The sequence below is a fragment of the Tinamus guttatus genome, unplaced genomic scaffold (genome assembly GCF_059628265.1).
Source record: "Tinamus guttatus ecotype Peru unplaced genomic scaffold, ASM5962826v1 Tinamus_guttatus_pri_ptg000471l, whole genome shotgun sequence".
In the NCBI taxonomy this organism is placed as follows: Eukaryota; Metazoa; Chordata; class Aves; order Tinamiformes; family Tinamidae; genus Tinamus; species Tinamus guttatus.
The window spans coordinates 80,880-101,153 of NW_028289005.1; the positions used below are offsets into that span (position 1 = coordinate 80,880).

Genomic DNA, 20,274 nt, shown 5'->3' on the forward strand with positions numbered 1-20,274 from the left:
CGGGCAGGGAAAGCTCATGTTTCTTAATAGAACAGGGTGTTGCTCCACTGATGGAACAACAGTTTTGGTTTGTCATGTTTTCTTTATTTAACTTGATTTTTAACTTTTAAAGAACCTATTTTATTTTACTTTTGAGCTCCATTTGTCATATATGGATTTAAAATCATGTTCTAGCCATAAAGAGATGTGAGGCTGATACTTAGTGCGGTTAGTCCAAATTTGTCAAATTACCCCTGCTCCCTTTGATTTTGTAATTTACCAACTGCTGAAGCATTAGATGAGTAAAATAGTAGGATTTGGTCTTAAATATTCATCCTTTGGTCGATAAGAGGATAGTATTAGTAGTGTGCTAGGATGACACTTTTTCACTCCAAAACCTTGGCATACAAAGTAGTATGGATTTCTCATTGTTTCACTATTGGTTTCTATCATCCTTTAAAAGTTTAGTACTCCATTAAAATATATGCATGAGTATAAAGATATGCTTATGTAGATAGATTCAGGCTCTTGTAAAGTGAATTGTAGTTATTTATTTCAAAACTACTTTTACTTGTTCAGTATATCTGAGTTACTGTGGGGGATTTGTTTTTTTACAGATACCGAAGATGCTGACTAGGAAGATTAAGCTTTGGGACATTAATGCCCATATAACCTGTCGTCTGTGCAATGGATACCTGATTGATGCCACCACTGTAACAGAATGCTTACATACTTGTAAGTAGAAATATAATTTTTGACTAAGGTATTTTGTTTGTTTGTTTTTTGTTTTTACTTGATGTGCTAGATGTTTTAATAATTTTTAGTTGAAGCTTAAAAATTTACTGTGTATCAGCCAAAATAATACAAGCTTTGCTATGCAATTATGATTTTTCAACAAAACAATATATTGTCTCATGTGACAAATAAGGAAAATAGTTGTGCTGCACAAACTTGAAAACATATATAATAAATTGGAAATGTATATGTTCAGGAATGTAGTCTTTCTGCTGAATGCTAGAAAGAATGTGGCATGCTTTACAGAGATGATAGGATGCTTAGGATTTGGTTGAGACCATTTTTTCCCCTGTGTTTGATTTTTAGGCACTGTTCATCAGTCTTAATTTATTTGCTTTCTTGTTCTTCCCATGCCTTTTTTGCTCATTCTTGAGTCCCTTCTCCATGTGCTCCAAATCTAAAGTTCCTTGGTGTTCAGTTTGGAGTGAAGCATTTAGAACCCTGATCTAGGCTTTTGCTGTGTTTTGTCCCAAATCCTGTAATGCTGCTCTTAACAACTATTAAAATTGTAATTGCATAAAGCTAAAGGTCATTTTTTCATTGTTCTAAAATGTATTTATTTATTTATCTGCTACCTTGAAACGTGCACTGCAAGGTGTGCTCAGTTTACATAGGTCATGCCATTTCTCAGGTTTGTATATAGCAATGCATTTTTAGATCAATCCAGGTCTCACTGCCAGCTTGTACTCTTTTTTGTCTTGTGGTGTGTCCCTTATTTAAGTTTATATTTTCAGAAAGTTTTATTTCTTCTGAGTGCATCCTTTGGCTTATGGTATTAATTCTGAGTGGAGACATGGCCCCATAGTCTTTAATAAATGTTACAGGTGTTGGTATTGTTTGTATCTTGTATCTCTTAATACTGACAATGTTATGGGTTTTGTAAAAGACATCCTGTTGGAATCAGGCGCAGGACAACTGCACAGGCCTTTACGGGAGCCGAGCCGGATTACAAGACACGATCCCAATATGAGTTTAGATCTTGTTCCGTTTATTAGCGGAAGTGCGCATATATTTATACCTACAAGCATCTGAGGGATATCCAGGTTAGCTACGATTGGTTGCTAGGGAGGTTGCTATGTCCCGGCCGCATAGGCTCTTTCCCAGCTCTGCAAAGTTGTTTACCCGAAACGGCTAACTACTCTTTCCCACATAGCTCCCCATTCCCAGCCGGCCAAGGACAACTCACTAACACTCCCCAGTACATTATCAGCAAGGCGCAGGTGGTGCAGATTCTCAGCACAGTGCAGATTCCCAGCACAGTGCAGATTCTCAGCACAGCATTTCTCTACAATTCCCCCTTTTTTTCTTTTGCACTAATCAAGCCTTGCTGGTAAGTGAGAATACCTTATGTCTAATACATGCAAAAACACAGCTAAAACTACAAGCATAAACAATAAAAAACTAGTAATATTAGCTGCGATTTACTAATACATGCACCCATCCCCAAGTCCGTGTTGGTCTGCAAAATCTTTCCAGTCAAGAGTCCGACGTCTTGCTGAGCAGCGTCCGTTGTCTATTGATCTGCTGATGGGCAGTTCAGGGACTCTCGATCATTTCAACGCCGGGGTTTTACCAACCGCCTGGAGCTGTAAGGTGCCCTTGATCTCCAAGCCATTCCTCTATAAGTCCTCCTTTTTTCTTTTGCATTAACCAGGCGTTATGAGTAAGGGAGGATAGCAGTCGTTTTAAGCATGCAAAGGCACAGCTGACTAAGCCTAGGATTAAAAGCAGAATAATCAAAAGCATCAAACTTCTTTTAAGCAAGGATTTCAGCCACCCACCAACACCCAATAAATTAGTTAACCCATCCAGTCCAAAGAAGCCCACATCTTTTTGTATCTTCTGGGTGTGTTCCATCAGCTGTTGGATTTGCTGGTGGATTGCCTTAGAGTGGTCTTGCAGATCCATACAGCACATTCCTTCAAAGTCTTCACATCCGTGCCCATGGGCTAGCAGCAGGAAGTCGATGGCCGCTCTCTTTTGTAGCACCGCGTGTTGCACCTGTGATAAATCTAGCGCAAGATTAGAGAGGACATGACTGGTGACATTTGCTTTTTAACCACCCAGCAGGATAGGGTGTCCAAGATTTTGTGAGCTCGCGCCGCTGCCGCCCCCGGTACAAAGAAGGATGTCAAAATTACTTCCCACTTGGGCCAGAGACGGACATTGTCATTACAGTCCTCCGTCTGGGTTATGCTACGCGCCATTTGCCAAGTTCTTCTTTTGACCCTGGTGCTGTTAGGATGGACCCAGGGCAAAGCCATACTTACTTGGCCTACTGTACATGGACCCCCTATGGGCTTTGATGGAATTCCGGACCAAGCCCGGTTGCCGCATATGAGAAAATATCCTGCAGGCAACGTCCGAGGGGTTACAGGGCTGGATCCCGGATGTGAGGAATTGTGGGACATCTTACCACACCATTTATTCCAATGACTCCCGTTGCCGATTGGGTACAACCAGGTGGGCGCCTGAGAGCTACTGCGACAATTATTACTATAACCCGAAGCACAACCCTTATGCGATGCATTAATATAAAGGCAAACAGAAGCATTAAGAGAATCTAGTAATTCTATCTCCTGTGGTTCAGGCCCTGCAGGCAGGTTGTGGCTCCAAAGATTGAAACGGTTGATTCCCGTTGCCAAGTTCTCGAGTGCTGTCAATCTTTTCAAAGTTTGGGGATTCCCCAACGATGGCATTGCCTTTACTGCATTCCAGAAATACTTCCACGTGGTCTCGTTTACAGGTACCCCAACTAGACATGTTACAAAGGGGGTACTAGGGGTGGCCAGACTAGCGCAGAAGCGCGTGGTATTTAGCTCTCGAGCTAAGGTCACCCAGATGTTCTGTCGAGGATCAAACAACCATGGATGGTACCCTGGAGCCCCTTCCGTTCCAGAGCCCAGTACCCAGAACATCAGCAACGCTGCTGCCCACCACTGTCCTGCATGTCCCTTTTGACAGGACACTCCCTCACGTCCACAACTCCTTTTGCTGGACGAGTCCATCTGCTGGGAACCCATAGCGGACCTGTGGGCATAGAAACACACATATGCCCTCGACCATTGAATATGACAGTGGCGAGGCCCTCCCAGATCCCCATTCTAGGGTTACAATAATTAAGCATCATTTCTTTAGTGGGAGTGCCTGCATTAACACAGGTGGCATGGATTACGACAGGCAGATCAACATTGTCCCCGAAGACACAGAGATGATTTAATACAAATAGAACCTTAACCAAACACTCTCTTGGGTCCACTATTGAATTGAACTTTTGCAAATAGTCCTTGAGTGTCCTGTTTGTGCGCTCCACTATAGCCTGACCAGTTGGAGAGTTTGGGAGCCCAGTGGTATTCTGTACTCCCCAGGTCATCAGAAAGCGTCGGACAGACTCACTGACATAGGCTGGACCGTTATCCGTCTTGATGTGCTCGGGTGAGCCCATGACCGCAAAACATGTGGTTAGATGCCTGCAGACATGTAGGGCCCTTTCGCCAGTCTGCGCTGTGGCCCACACAAACTTTGAGTAGGTGTCTATGGACACGTGGACATACTTGAGGCGTCCAAATTCAGGTACATGTGTGATGTCCATTTGCCACATCTCTAATGCCTTCAGGCCCCTGGGGTTCACACCAATGCCCAGACCTGGCCCATGATGACTACATTGGGGACAGGCCTGCACAATTCCGCAGGCATCGGATATAGTTATATCATACATCCAGGTCAGGCCTTTGGCATTAGTGCGGAACTGTTCATGAGCAATTCGGGCAATTTCAAAACGATTCAGTGGCCCATGCTCGCGTGTCAAGCTCACTAACTGGTCAGCCCGATTGTTATCCTCCCCCAAACCTAGTGTCCATTGATGGCTCCGGACGTGGATGACACAGAACGCTGTCGAACGCCACCTCCCCGCTCTTTTGATTCGTAGAAACAGCTGGAACAATCGTTGGTTAGAAGTTTCTTTCAAAAGAGCATCCTCAATTCGCTGTACTACGACGACAACGTACAGGGAGTCCGATCTGCAACGAGTCACCTTCCACTGCTTGTAGGGTGTGGGCCTTCCATAGGTCTTTCTCCTTTCCAGGTGATGGTCGCCCTTCTGGAGGATTTTCCTGCATCCGTGAATACCGTGAGGCCATCACACGGAGGTCTTTCTACACACTTTGGTCTTTCTACCCACGAATAGCTGGTGAGGAAGTGGCCAAGCTTTCCTGCAGGCCTTTCCGAAGTCACCTCCCCAGGGAACTCCAAGAGCGCTAACTGCAGCGCAGTGGAGTACCGCAAGGCCCATTCCAAATCCCTCCCCCTTTTTTCTTTTGCCACTGCATGATGAGGGCAAACACCGAGATTGGGTTGGAGATGACCATGAGGTGCATTGGGAGTTCAGGGCATTCCTTCCATTGCGACATTCTCCTGTGTGCACTGGTATGATGTATTGAGTAGGCTATATGGATTCAGGTCTGTACAGTTGCTCTGAGGAATACCTAACACCAGTGCATCAAATTGATCTGCTGTCCAACAAAGCCAACAACTCTTAATTTGGGTATAATTAACAATACGCCTAAGAAGCATAACATATCCATTAGTGTTAAAAGTAGCATCAGGTTCTATAATAGCGTTAAAAGCAACATTACCTCCTAAAAGCCACAATATACAGCTAATAATAACAGTAACACTTCTTCCTCCCATGTTGTTCTGCAGGCTCACACTTTCCACAGCTAGGGTACCAGCTGCTTACCTGCTACGTTTGATGTATGCGAGTTTGCTTCCAGCCAAGGTCTCACCCATTTTTCTGGCACCCATCTGGTTCCAGTATCTGTAACGACACAAGCATACCCTTTTCCCTAGGTTACCATTTCCAAGGGTCCCGTCCAGTTTCCCGTGTTCCAATCTCTCAGCATCACCTTACATGGACCCGACTTTACTTCTGTCAGGGCTCCCTTTAGCCCAGCCCTGTGTTTGACCATCAGAGGGACTAGGCTATCCTGGGGCAATCTCAAAAATTTAAAACATATACTGCTCTTGCCAATTTTTCATTTTTCGTAGCTGGCGTTTCAGCGTTTGGTTCATATGTTCCACTATGTCAGCGTCCTCAGGATACAATGGTATGGTGAAAAAACAATCTTTTAAATCAATTATTAAGTATTCCCCTAAGCTCTGTCCAAGGATATAAGTCAAGAGTACGGCTCCCAGTCCTCCATTGGTGGGGGGGGTGGGCGGGGGAGGTGGGTGGGGAACGCCGTAGTCTGAGTTATTCCTGGCTCTCCCGTTTTCAAATTCTGCACTTTCTTGTTGTGCTTATTTAGCCCTCTCTGCTGATATATATTACACAATAAAGATCTAAAGACCACACACACAAACAGCACAAACACAATTTCTGTCCAGTGGCACAACCTCACGTAGCTATGCACTCCACTAGTGAGTTCCACTGGTTGTCGGCAGGACGCTGAGACTGAACATTCTCTCCAGTTGGCAGATTAGAGAGTTGCTGACAGGCTCCTAACTCGGCGGGCGTCCCCGCAGAGACAACGTGGGTCTCAGTGTTAGGAGTCTCACCCCTCCTCTTTCTGCACTGTCTGTTTATGCCTGGTGCATCCTCCCACGTAGGACCAGTACGCGCCAGCAGGCAGACCGGGGGGGGCAGACAAACTCCGCCTTCAGTCACATAACCTTCCCCCCTGGCTGTGCAGGTGCGCATACCAGTAAGTGGTCCCAGCCGTCAGTCTGAGGGTCCTGCCTTTCTCATCTCCCTCCCTCTCGGGTGTTTGACCTTCAAATTAATTTAGAGGATGTTTGCAGTTAAGTTGGCTACAAGCCTGGTCGAGCAGCCGCCTTCAACTGCTTTTGGAGGAGGTCGGCTGTGAACCTGGCTGAGCAGCCGCCTCCGTGCTCCTTATCGCTCAGCCTGGGCAGGCAAACATCTTCTTTCTCAAGATCTTGGATTCTATTTCGCACAACAGTTTTATGACTCTACAGATCATACGAATTTCCAGCTTTCAACCATACCTCGTGACAGCATCAATATACAAAGGATACAACACATAATAGAGGTGAACATAGAAAATAGAAACAATAGCCCTAATAACGGTTTCTATCCTCACTTAAAGCATTACAATTCTTCAACCCCCATTTTTAAAAGATGGATCAAATTCCCCTGCACCTCCCTCCTGGCTTTCGTCAAGCCCTCAGCAACGTAAGTCTCCTTGATCTCATTCGCCTTCTCTTCGCCCCCCTTCTCCCCTTCTCCTTTTTCCTTTTTTTTTTTTTTTTTTTTTTCAAGGCGATCTAACAAGTCCTGGACCCAGCCAGGCCATTCTTCAGGCGCGACAGGGGGGGTCCGGAAGCGGGGGCACAGACGGTGTAGGCACCGCAGGTGCAGACACAGAGGCAGGCACGGGCGGGGGGGTTGGCGATGGATCTTCCGAACACCAGCAGTTTTCGGTGGCATGGCGGTCCCGGTCCTGAAGTGCTCGCAAAGGCGGACATGACTCCGGCGGCCGCTTTGCTTTTGGCTTTCACATCGGATTTGAATACTAGGTGGGGCTCGGCTTTGAACCCATTCTCTCTGCACCAGATCAAAAGCTTGCAGAGGGCCTGTTCATCAGTAGCTTGCTCCAGGGATTGCACGAGCCTATTCACCAAATTTCCATAGGACTTCTGCAATCCCTGCTTCGCCATCGTAAATGATGGGGCCTTTCGTTCTGACGGCACTAAAAACAGTGCCTGCTTCCGCGAAGCACTATACATGGGCATCGAGTAGGTTAGCTGAGTCGTGGGGTCACCATAGAGATCCCGTCCCATAAGCATCCGCACAGTCACACCACACAACAGATCTCCCGAGATGTTACGTGCGTTCACCACCTTTTGGATTTGTTTCTCCCACTCCCGTTCCCATAACAGATATTGCGCGGGAGTGAGGAGGACCTTCGCTATCATTACTTCTCGCCACGTACAACCCAAGTCCTTAGCCGTTTTACTACCCCCAATGGTGGCATCGCAGAGAGAGTCCCCTATCTCCTGCCACTCAGTGGCACTAATCATAAGTTCCAGAGTTTGCAGATGTCCCTTCTCTTGTGCCCATAATGGGAGATCAACTTGATTTCTTGAATTGGTTATATGAAAACGTTAATAGAAATGAACTGTAAGAAATAATGAGAATAGACTCCAGTATGTGTTTTGTAGTGGATGTTCTCTGTCAGTGGCAGCTGAGCTGCTCCAATACTTTTTAGCTGGTGAGGATACCACCCCCATCCACCCCAAAACTGCTGTTCAAGTGGTAAGCAGCACCACCTCTTCTTCAATGATTGTGGTACCATGTGTTGCTGCTAGCCAAGCTTAGTGCAAAGAAAAATAACTCAGAAAGACTTTATTGAGGTAACTCTCAGTAAAGTTCTGGAAGAACTCTAGTAATACTGTTGTTTCTAGACTAGAGTGGCTCCCATATTGTCTGTCCCTGTGCCATGCTCCTAGGACTTACAGTTCCAGGAGGACTTATTAATCTTGGCTTAACCATATGTAAAAAGAGCTGATCTAGGGGTGCTTTGGCTCTCTAAATAAACAATCATCTTAGCTGTATTTATATGGTTGCCATGCTTGGGCTGACCTGCCAGAACCTGAGCTGATCTATATTGTGTTCAGTTTAGGAGGGATCAATATCTGCTTATTTGAACTAGAGGATCAACTGATTGGAAGCTAATGGGTTTAGAAGATAGGTTTGATTCTTCTTTTGTTTACTTGGTGTGAACAGGTGTTGTGGTTTGATGGGGGGGGGGGCAAATTTGGTAAGAGATGAATCCCCTTGCGTTCCAGCAGATCCTCAAAGGTTAGAGGGACTGGGGGCAGCTGGACTCATCTCTTAATAGGGATACCAAATACTATGGTAACTATAAGTTCGACTCTGGCAGTACCGGATTCACAGTCTGTCAACTGTAGGTCCGATCGCCTTCCAAACAGCGAATTGAGTTCACAAATAGTATGATCAGCTATAGGCCCGACTCTGGCAGTATCGGGTTCGCGAACAGTCTGTCATCTGTTTCATCAGATCGCCTTCAAAACAAGTAGTCAAGTTCACGAATAGCACAATTTATTCAAATGCAACATTTAGAGAAAGGTTGCAGATGTCAGTACAGGAAATCCTCTACTACAGTGTGGGGTTCTTAGCTAGTGCCTAGTGTACAAATGCACAATCATCACTCACCCAGAAAATAGGAAGAGGGCTCTCAGTCTTGAGGAGTCTCCTCAGGCAGTGTCCTGACCGGAGGGGAAGAAAGGGGTTCAGCCTGTCGACTGATCCAGAAGTTACAATGGAGTCTTCCCTCTCTCCTCTTCCTTCTTCCTTAGTTCCTCTTCCTCCTTTCCCTGTTCCTTCTTCCCCCTACATCCCTGCTTAGTTCACCTTTTATATATATTTTTTTACATTTAGGTGGAGCTTGAGTGGCTCTAGTCATACTTACTTTCATTATTGATTGGTTTAAAAAGTCTCTTGAAAATCTAGAGAGCATGCTCAGTGAGAAGTGGTTGTAACCTTGGAGAGGGAGAACTTTTGGGTTGGGGTTATGTATTGGTATTATAATGAGATTAGAATGAGGAGAAATTTGAGCAAAGTCCATCAGAAGGGACTGATCTGCCACCATTGTTGGCCCAGCACCAGACATCTTATCCTACTATGTGGCTTATCAGCTGCATGGTACGACCAGGTTGCCACCTCTGCAGGGAGTACAACAGAGTTTGGCCGCTGTGTCTTCACTCCGCTCCACCCTCCATTCACTCATCGTCTGCACAGCACCATCAGATTATCCCCTCCACAGGGAATCCAACAAAGTTTGGTCATGGTGTCTCCATTCTGTTCCCCTCTTCATTTACTCTTATTAATGTGTGCTAGGAGGGCAGATTGTGTTGCCAAGGGAATCGTGGAGAAGTAGATTCCACACATACTAACCATCCTGGAAGTGGTAACTGTCTCACCTCAAGCAAGCCTCTGTAATGCCATAACTTCTGTTAAGCCCTAGTTTTTCTCTAAGTTCCCCTTTCTCGAGCAATTCTCTCATAATAGGTTATGGCCTCATTCTTGCAACTGAATCTGCTAGTATGATATGGAGCAGACTGCAATGCAAGATCTGGGTTTAGTAGGTGAAACTGCTAGGATTGCTCCAATGATATGCTCACCGTTGTGAAGGTGGGCACCCCCAGTTACTGGGAAGGAACATGCAGGTTGAAGCCAGCTCAAGCCCATTGCTCCCTTCAATATTCCCTTGTTTGTTGTTCAGGTTTTATCCCCTATGTTGGGCTGAGCCACGTATACACTTCACTCATGCTGGTCTGACTAATCTCAGGGAGACATTCACATTGTTCTGATCAACTCAAGAAGGAATGTTTACATCAATCCACTCAACAGTTACAGCTGCTTATCTGTCAGGAAGGCCATCCTCTGGTGTCCTGTGTGTTGAGATAAGGTCACTTCTCTGTGCAACAGCTGTGATTAGTGAGTTGCATCCTACATGATTCCTGAACTTCAGGGGCATCTCACCTTTTGCCCATCTCCTCTGAGCCTTCCTATACTGTAGCTGTTATTGGTTGGTCACAGCAATTAAAATTTATATATACATACACACACACATATATAAAAGTAGCAGCAAAGCAAACATAATGACTTATTTGGCTTTAACTAGTGTTTATATAGTACAGTATCATGTTGTCTGATAGGTAGATGGCACTATAGCTACAGAAATTTTCTTACCTTAGACTTTAAGGACTATTGTAACACTACCTAAGATTAAAGGAATTGCTGTCGAAGGAAAATATTTTACTTTTTTTAATAGGAAAAAAAACAGTATAATTTAGGTAACTTTATCTTATATTCATTTCTGAATTTTGTGATGGAGTTCGTTTATTATTTCAGCTCAGGAAGTCACTTTATACTGTATATTTTATTATTATTTTCTGGAGAAATGGCAGTACTGTTTAAAAAAGGAGGTAAGTGGTTTCTTTTGAATCAAATGCATAGTTACATATAGACTTGGAAACAGTCCCAAAAGCATGCTGCTCTATCGTATCTGTTTAACAGAATCACAGAATGGTTGAGGTTGGAAGGGATCTCTAGAGATCATCTAGTCCAACCCCCCTGCTCAAGCAGGGACACCTAGAGCACGTGGCACAGGGTTACATCCAGGCAGGTTTTGAAGATCTCCAGAGAAGGAGACTCCACAACCTCTCTGGGCAGCCTGTTCCAGGGCTCTGTCACCCTCACAGTAGAGAAGTTCTTCCTCATATGGAGATGGACCTTCCTGTGTTTGAATTTGTATCCATTACCCCTTGTCCTGCCACTGGCCACCACTGAGAAGAGTTTGGCCCCATCCTCTTTACATCCTCCCCTCAGGTATTTGTACATGTTGATAAGATCCCCTCATAAGATAGATGCTCCCTTAATCATCTTTGTCACTCTATGCTGGACCCTCTCTAGAAGCTCCACGTCCCTCTTGTACTGGGGAGCCCAGGATTGCACACAACAATCCAGGTGCTGCCTCACCAGAGGCAACCAGAGTTGAGTAGAGGGGGAGGATCCCCTCCCTCTGCCTGCTGGCAACACTGCTCCTGATGCAGGCCAGGATCGCATTGGCCTTCTTAGCCATGAGGGCACATTGCTGGCTCATGGTTAACTTATCAATCAAAACTCCCAAATCCCTCTTCACGGAGCTGCTTTCCAGCAGGTCAACCCCTAATCTGTACTAGTGCCTGAGGTTATTCCTCCCCAGGTGCAGGACCCTGCATTTGCCCAAGTTGAACCTCATGAGGTTCCTTTCTGCCCAACTCTCCAACCTGTCTAGGTTCCTCTGAATGGCAGCACAGCTTTCTGGAGTATTAGCCACTCTGCCCTGCTTTGTATCATCCACAAACTTGCTGAGGGTGCACTCTGCCCCCTCATCCAGGTCATTGATGAACAAGCTGAACAGTACTGGGCCCAATAATGACCCCTGGGGGACACCACTGGCCACAGGCCTCCAACCAGACTCGGCCCCATTTATCATGACACTCTGAGCTCTGCCCTCCAACTAGTTCTCAATCCAGCCCACTGTCCACTCATCTAACCCACACTTCCTGAGCTTCCCTATGAGGATGTTATGGGAGACTGTGTCGGAAGCCTTGCTGAAGTCAAGATAGACAACATCCATGGCTCTCCCATCATCCATCCAGCCAGTCATCCCATCATGGAAGGCTGTCAGGTTGGTCAAACATGACTTCCCTTTGGTGAAGCCATGCTGACTACTCCTGATCAGGTTCTTTTCCTTGACGTGCCTAGAGATGGCCTCATGGATGAGCTGCTCCATCAGCGTTCCAGGCACGGAGGTGAGGCTGACCAGTCTGTAGTTTTCTGGGTCCTCCCTCTCACCCTTTTTTAAGACTGGAGTGACGTAGGCTTTCTTCCACTCCTCCGGCACCTCCCCTGCTCTCCATGACCTCTGAAAGATGATGGAGAGTGGCTGAGCAATAACCCTCGCAAGTTCCCTCAGCACTTTTGGGTGCATCTCATCCGGGCCCATAGATATATGGGTGTCCAGTTTGCCTAAATAATCCCTAACCCAATCCTCCTCGACCAGCGGAAAGTCTTCCTCTCTCCCGCTTCTCTCTCTTGTCTCCAGGCTCTGTAGTTCATGGGGACTAGCCTTAGCAATAAAGACTGGAGCAAAGAAGGCATTTAGTAACTCTGCCTTTTCTGCATTCTCCTTCACCAAGGCACCCTCCCCATTCAGCAGCAGACCCATGTTTTTCCTAGTCTTCCTCTTGCTGATGATGTATTTGTAGAGGCCCTTCCTGTTGTCCCTGGCATCTCTCGCTAACTCTAATTCCAGATGGGCCTTGGCCTTCCTCGTTGCATCCCTGCATTCTCTGACAGTTTTCCTATATTCTTCCCATGTGGTCTGGCCCTTCTTCCACATTATGTATGCTTTGTTCTTCTGTTTAAGTTTTCCCAAGAACTCCTTGCCCATCCACGCAGGTCTCCTGCCCCCCATCTCATAGGGATGCACTGATCCTGAGCTCGGAGGAAGTGGTGCTTGAATTTTAGCCAACTCTCCTGGACCCCCTTTCCTTCTAGGGCCCTGGCCCAGGGGATTCCTCCAAGGAGCTCCCTGAAGAGGTCAGAGTTAGTTCTCTTGAAATCCAGAGTTCCAATCTGACTTCTTGTCCAGCTTCCTCCTCACAGGATTGTGAATTCCAACATCTCATGATCACTGCAGCCAAGACTGCCCCCAACCTTCACATTTCCAACCAGACCATCTCTGTTTGTTAGTACAAGGTCTAGCACTGCCCATCTCCTTGTTGCCTCATCAACCACCTGCATCAAGAAGTTATCCATAGTGTTCTATAGGAACCTCCTGGTCTGTTTGTTCCTAGAACAATTAACACTTTTTTTCCTATATAGTAACAACCTTTCCTTATTTTATTTTCTGATTAAATTTGTAGTGGATTTTTTGAAATTTAAAAGTAAAAATGCACCTGAATATCCATTTTATTCAAAGCTTTCCAGTCAACTAAAAAGCATCTGACTTGAGGAAAAAGAAATGATTCCTTTTGCGCAGGTTTATTATCATAGAACAGTTTTCTTCTGCATACCACCGTGATTCACAGCAAAATGGCTAGATATTTTAATAACATACAATGCCTGTAACATCCTTTGTGAAAGCTGAACAGTGCACTTAGGTATGGTGCTTACCTATTTGAAATGCTATTCTAGTGACTTTGGGACTGTATTCTAACAGTTTAATTGTGTTTTGTTAGGAAGACTGACTAGATATAACTTTCTCACTGTACTTCTATTGCATCACTTTTCTGTATTGAGAATGGTCATGAAAAATATTGGAAATTTTGTGTTAAAAATAACTATGAGTTTCAGCATCATGTGTTTTTATATATAGGCAAGCTTCTCTTTTTTTGGCTAAAAGAGAGCTACATACTTGTTTTATTTCTTTCTAATTATTAATGTTCTTGTTATTAGTCTGTAGAAGCTGCTTAGTGAAGCATTTGGAGGAAAACAACACTTGCCCAACATGTAGAATTGTTATACACCAGAGCCATCCATTACAGTATATTGGGTAAGTGTTTAGCATGAAAGGAAAAGCAGAACTAGTAACTCTCTGGACTGTATAATCCTCTCAAATCTCTCAAATACAGCACAATTTCTCTCTAGATTTTTTTTTTTCAATTTGCCTGTCAAAATTGATCCCCTTTATTCTCGGTTCTCTGATCTACTGCTTTAAAACATATGAGTCCAGTACTATCTGATCAGGTTCGTTCAGATATTCCACATACAGAGAGTGCAAAGTTTAATATCAAATTTTACTTTGAAGTCAATTTATGTTATACAGGACATTCACATTCTTCTGATCAGCTCAGGAAGAAATGTTTACACCCATTGATCCACTCAACAGTTACAGGCTGCTTATCTAAGAGGAAGGTCATCCTCTGGTGCCTCATGTGTTGAGATAAAGTCAGTTCTCTGTGCAACAGCTGTAACTAATGAGTCACATCCTATATGATTCCTGAGCTTCAGGGGCACCTGAACCTTTGCCCATTTCCTCTGAGCCTTCTTCCATGGTAGTTATTGGTTGGTCACAGTCATTGCTAATTGAACTACTTAGTCTAGGTGAAGGCAGACTAAACGCATGCATGAATTACTACAAAATAACTGAATCCATGTGAAAGAATTTAAATGTTTATTGTCTCTGTGAAGGAGTGATTATTAATTCATAGAACAATACAAAGTTATAGAACCATGGTTATCTCTACTTTCCCTTACCTTGCTAACAGGAGCAGTGGTTTTCAGAAGTTGGGAGGAGTAGGGGGTTAAGCGTGGTGGGTCTGACCATATGAGCTTGGTCCCAGGCATCCCTGGAGGTCCTCCACAGTAAGGTGTCCCCAAAGGTACAGTTGGCACGCCCTTCTTCTGGCTGAGGTGAATTAATTCTGTGAGGTGGAAAACAGCCTCCAGATTGTTTCATCTTTACTGGTTGGTGGTCTACTCCGAGTTGTTGCTCATTTTTTGGTGTAGTGAATTGCCGATCAAATATTCTTGTATAAATTTAGTTCTGCTGTTTCTGCCAGCTATGCATATTTCTTTTTCTCATAACAATTGCCTAATTATGCTTTAGCTAACAAAAGTTACCTAACAGCTACATAGCAACATACGTAAGCTGGAACTGTGGACCTCCTACATTAGCCTAATTGCTGCAATTATGTCAGCTCAGTAGGCCAAAACCCTATTCCAAGGATAACTTGCTTTTGGCATTTTTTAAAAGCTGAAGTGATCTAACTATTGCTATGACACACATGCCAAATATTTTGTTTTAAAACAGCAATGCAGGCTTTATAAGCACCTACAATTGCATAATCAACACTTATTAATTCCTCAGGCACCTCTTGCTACTCATTTGGCAGCAGCAGCATCATAAAGGAAGAGAAGCCATGGCCACACCAGGCCAGCTGCAACTGCTTTACACAGGGGTGTTCCTGACGTGTACAATTTCCTTCAACAAGCAAAAGGATTGGTGCATGACACATTTCCTTTGAACAGAGAAAGAGATAATTAGCAAGAATCAGTCAGCAGACTTGTAACATTTTTTTTTCACCCAAACACAAGTACTGTCTGTTTTTTAACCTATAGGATTTAAGGTGGATTAGGAACTGGCTGGACGGCAGAGCTCAGAGGGTGGTGATCAGTGGTGTAGAGTCTAGTTGGAGACCTGTAGCTAGTGGGGTCCCCCAGGGGTCAATCCTCGGTCCAGTCCTGTTCAATTTAATCATCAATGACCTGGATGAAGGCACAGAGTGCTCCCTCAGCAAGTTTGCTGATGATACGAAACTGGGAGGAGTAGCTGATACACCAGAGGGCTGCGCTGCCATCCAGAGGGACCTGGACAGACTGGACAACTGGGTGGTGAAAAACCTCATGCAATTCAACAAGGCCAAGTGCAAGGTCCTGCACCTGGGGAGGAATAACCCCAGACGCCAGTACAGGCTGGGGACTGACCTTCTGGAGAGCAGCTCTGCGGAGAAAGACCTGGGTGTCATGGTGGATGACAAGTTGACCATGAGGCAGCAGTGTGCCCTCGTGGCCAAGAAGGCCAATGGAATCCTGGGCTGCATTAAGAAGAGCATCTCCAGCAGGTCGAGGGAGGTGATCCTGCCCCTCTACTCAGCCCTGGTGAGGCCGCATCTGGAGTATTGTGTCCAGTTCTGGGCCCCACAGTACAAGAGGGATGTGGAGCTGCTGGAGAGAGTCCAGCGCAGGGCTACTGGGATGATCAGGGGCCTGGAACATCTGCCCTATGAGGAGAGGCTGAGGGAGCTGGGCCTGTTCAGCCTGGAGAAGAGAAGACTGAGAGGGGATCTAATCAGTGTCTACAAGTACCTCAAGGGAGGCAGTGAGGAGGATGCTGCTGGCCTCTTTTCACTGGTGGCCACTGACAGAACTAGAGGAAACATATAGAAACTGAAGCATCAAAAGTTCCACAGGAACTTAAGGAAAAATTTCTTAACAGTGAGGGTGACAGAGCACTGGAACAGGCTGCCCAGAGAGGTTGTGGAGTCTCCTTCTCTGGAGATCTTCAAAACCCGCTTGGATGCAGGCCTGTGCCACGTGCTCTAGGTGACCCTGCGTGTGCAGGGGGGTTGGACTAGATGACTTCTAGAGGTCCCTTCCAACCTTAAGCATTCTATGATTCTATGATTCTGTGATTTGTATGGGAAAATCTTAGCCTTATACTCCTGATGTTTTTATTCTGAGTTGCTACCAGAGAAGCGTAGCATGAACTACACAGAATATAACTGAAGCCACATCTTCTGAGAGCAAGTCTTCTAACAAACAAGCTAAGAACATACACTTTAGTCAGAGTGATATTTTAAAAGGGGGTGTCACTAAGAGCTCAGGGGAAATACAATACTAGTAACACTGCTCTATTAAAGAAATATACTTTGCTTCGGAATAATTCTTTAATAGCCACACACATATCAAATCTCTCCACAGGATTGCAATTAGAACCAGAACACAGCTCTTTTGTTTATCGTTGCAGGAAGCAAAACACAAAACAGTGTGCTATTTCAATTGTTACGTATGGGGTTCACAATCAATAGTCACTATTCTGTAAACATCAAAATGGTCGATCTAACTGCACATTTAGAAATAATTTTAATAAGCTGCTTTCAAATCACTGCATTCCATATAACTACACTATTAGAATACATTCAGAAGAAAAGAATACTTTTGAGCTGTACCTTTCATGCAAACTGTCAAATCGGTAACCGTGAACATTATAAATATATTTGTCTTAGTTACATAAATATGATCTAATTCTTCCCCATCCTTCTGGAAAATAGGTATACCAAGCACATCTCATATAATGACTAGGAATGCTATTAAATTCTTCTCTCTGCTCTCATGCTGGTGGCAAAAATCACTCATTTATATTGAAATGTTTTTGGATATGTTCCTGCAATCTGTAAATGACACTTAAAAATCTAAACCTGAGAGTAAAAGCTGGAATTTAGTGCTGTAAACTCTTCTGGGGTAATGCCCTTTTAGCAACAGAGGCTGACATTTTATGTTGTGTTGCATTTTATTTATAGTTTGGAAGTTGGGGTAATGTTCTGGTCTTTTCAGATCACTTATTTTAGAGTAATACAGAAAAAAAATTTGTTTGAAAACATCAGAGTGCTAGGTGAGTTGGAGAACAGAAATTTAGAATTTTAACCAGCCCTACTCCCCTAGGAGTTCCTGCCCTATGTCTAAGACAGATCAGTCTCTTTTTTGTTCCACCCTTTTTAGCTAGCTGAGATTCTGATCTACAGGATAATGTACTTGGATAAAATGTTGCATTAAAAGCAAAGTCAAATTTTCTTTCCTTTGTGCACTTCTGTTTTTTTTCTCTATACACTTTTTTTTTCCCCACATGTTCTTAAGAAAACATGATATGGATAACTGAACAACCCAGCAACATGAGATGTTAATCAAAAGGGATAAGAAACAGTCTAGCCACATTTGGTTTGAGCAAAAATGCCTTTGTCAAAATTGTCAAGGAATTTTGAGAGCACATTACTGATATATGTGCCTTGATGCAGGTGAAAGTCTCTCACACAGGGTGCCATCCTTTGCATCATAAAGACTGTCTAACCTAGCACTTCTGTTAATTTTTCTGTCAATTCCTGTCTTAACCTGAACCTTATCTGCATTCCTCTCTTTCCCATTTCATATTTCAGTTATCCAAGATCAATATTTTTTTCTTACAAGACTTTACAGGTTTGTAGAGTTGATTTAATTCTGAATCTCTTTAAGAGAAATGTTTTAAATCAAGATGACTAATTTAAACCTTCATTTTTCCCCACTAGTCATGATAGAACAATGCAAGATATTGTTTACAAGCTTGTGCCAGGCCTCCAAGAAGGTAAGTTTTCTGATATGACCTTTTTTTTTTTTTTTACTGAATGTTAGCTTTACACATACTTTATTTGAATTAAAGAAAAGGAGATGTGAGGGAAGTGTGTAGGGGTGAAAAATGCCATCTTCACTTGTTATAGTTCTAGCACTACTTCTCTATACTTCAGTGCTTGTTTTAATTTTAGACCAGTACTAGCAGCGTTGCTGAAAAAAAAAAGTAACGAAAATAGTACAGCTTTCTTATGTTGGCATTCTATAACTCGTATACATTCTTCTTTGTTAAACTGTGTATTTGTGCTTTTTTTGTCAGCATTGCAGAATTCTCAGAGGTAGAATACTAATGTAGAATTACTTTTCATTTCCATGAAGTTTTTTAAGATGTACTTAAAGCCTTTGCTAGCAAGTACCTTTGCATTTGTGTTCTCATATTCCTCTTTGACAATGGATGTGTTGAACTAAAGGAATGCTTTATTGCAACTGTTCAGTGTTATGTTTCAGCAGTGCGTCACTGCTTTTATTTAAGTAGAATATTTCAATCCAATTAAGCTGTCAAGTGAGGACATTTTCAGATGTTTATAAGCAAGATTAGGTAAAGAGATTATTTAAAAGATATTTCTAGGATATTGAAAATCAGAAATAGAGATACAAATTCAAAAACAATGTTTTGACAGAAATATCATAGGAGGAAAAATGCAAAGTATGGTATAGTATTTAAGATATTTCTTCTGTAATCACAGAATGGTGTAATAGTAGCTCTGCAAATTACTTCTGCCTCTGGAATATAAGATCTGGGATAACTCGACTATGGCAGAAAGGGTAGAAAAGTATCAAAAAGTGATAATACCACTTCTTGCCTAACAAACTGCTTCTAAAGGACAGAGGAGGCTTTTGAAATAATTTGATAAATATTGCACTAAAACTTTATTACAATGACAAATATTTACATTTTTAAACAGCGGAAATGAAAAAGCAGAGGGAATTCTACCACAAACTGGGTATGGAAGTACCAGGGGACATCAAAGGGGAGACATGCTCTACAAAGCAGCATCTAGATTCACATCGCAATGGTAAATGGTCTTCTGTTTGTTCTGTTGTGGGGAGGAGGGGTGCTGCCATTAAGCTGCTGAAAGGATCCGACAGAGGTAGGCATCTAGCTAATATTTATTAGCACTCATAATTGTTGTATAGTATTGTGCAATGCTTGCTTATGCTTGTATACTGGACTACCTAGAGCTTTGAACTCACCATCTGAGTGCAGTGCTGCTGTTCTGCATCACACTTGTTTACAAAATATGTTCTTTTAGCTGGCTGTAATGTGTTCTTGTTGACGGTCTTCAGTAGTTTCTATGTGGGAACTATGATGATATGGGAAGGGGAGTGGCACACTGACACGACAAGCAGTACCGCACAGCCCAGGTCAGATGGCGTCCAGCGGGAGTATGGTAGTGGGGAAGTGAGGATAGGAAATGATCACAGAGGGTCCTCTTTCACCCCTCCTGGGAAACCTGTGGCCTCTGTTGCTTCCCTGAAATGCCTGTATACCAATGCGCGAAGCATGGGGAATAAGCAGGATGAACTGGAGATCTGTGTGCGGTCCCAGCGTCATGATCTCATCGGAATCACAGAGACGTGGTGGGATAGCTCGCACGACTGGAGCGCTGCCATGGAAGGCTATGTGCTCTTTAGGAAGGACAGGCTGGGAAGGCGAGGTGGTGGAGTTGCTCTTTATGTGAGAGAGCAACTGGAATGCATGGAGCTCAACCTGGGAGTCGAGGATGAGCGAGTTGAGAGCTTGTGGGTAAGGATTAGAGGGCAGGCTAATGTGGGAGACACTGTGGTGGGTGTCTGCTACCGGCCACCTGACCAAGACGAGGAGGTTGATGAGGCCTTCTATAGGCAGCTGGATGTTGCCTCACGGTCACAGGCCCTGGTTCTCATGGGGGACTTCAACTACCCCGACATCAACTGGGAGGACAACACAGCCAGGCATAAGCAGTCCTGGAGGTTCCTGCAGAGCGTCGACGATAACTTTTTGACGCAGGTTGTGGTGGAGCCGACGAGGAGAGGTGGGCTAC

General features: G+C 44.1%; 1 protein-coding gene across 1 annotated transcript in view; it reads left to right on the plus strand.

Moving 5' to 3' along the window:
- Window positions 1-20,274, plus strand: part of LOC104567771 (polycomb group RING finger protein 3) — a 69,546-nt gene that overhangs the window by 18,869 nt on the left and 30,403 nt on the right. The window contains exons 3-6 of the mRNA XM_088532770.1: window positions 597-714; window positions 13,766-13,862; window positions 18,151-18,206; window positions 19,156-19,266. Of these exons, the coding sequence (XP_088388896.1) occupies window positions 606-714; window positions 13,766-13,862; window positions 18,151-18,206; window positions 19,156-19,266 (373 nt within the window). The 5' untranslated portion in view covers window positions 597-605. The remainder of the gene's footprint in view (window positions 1-596; window positions 715-13,765; window positions 13,863-18,150; window positions 18,207-19,155; window positions 19,267-20,274) is intronic.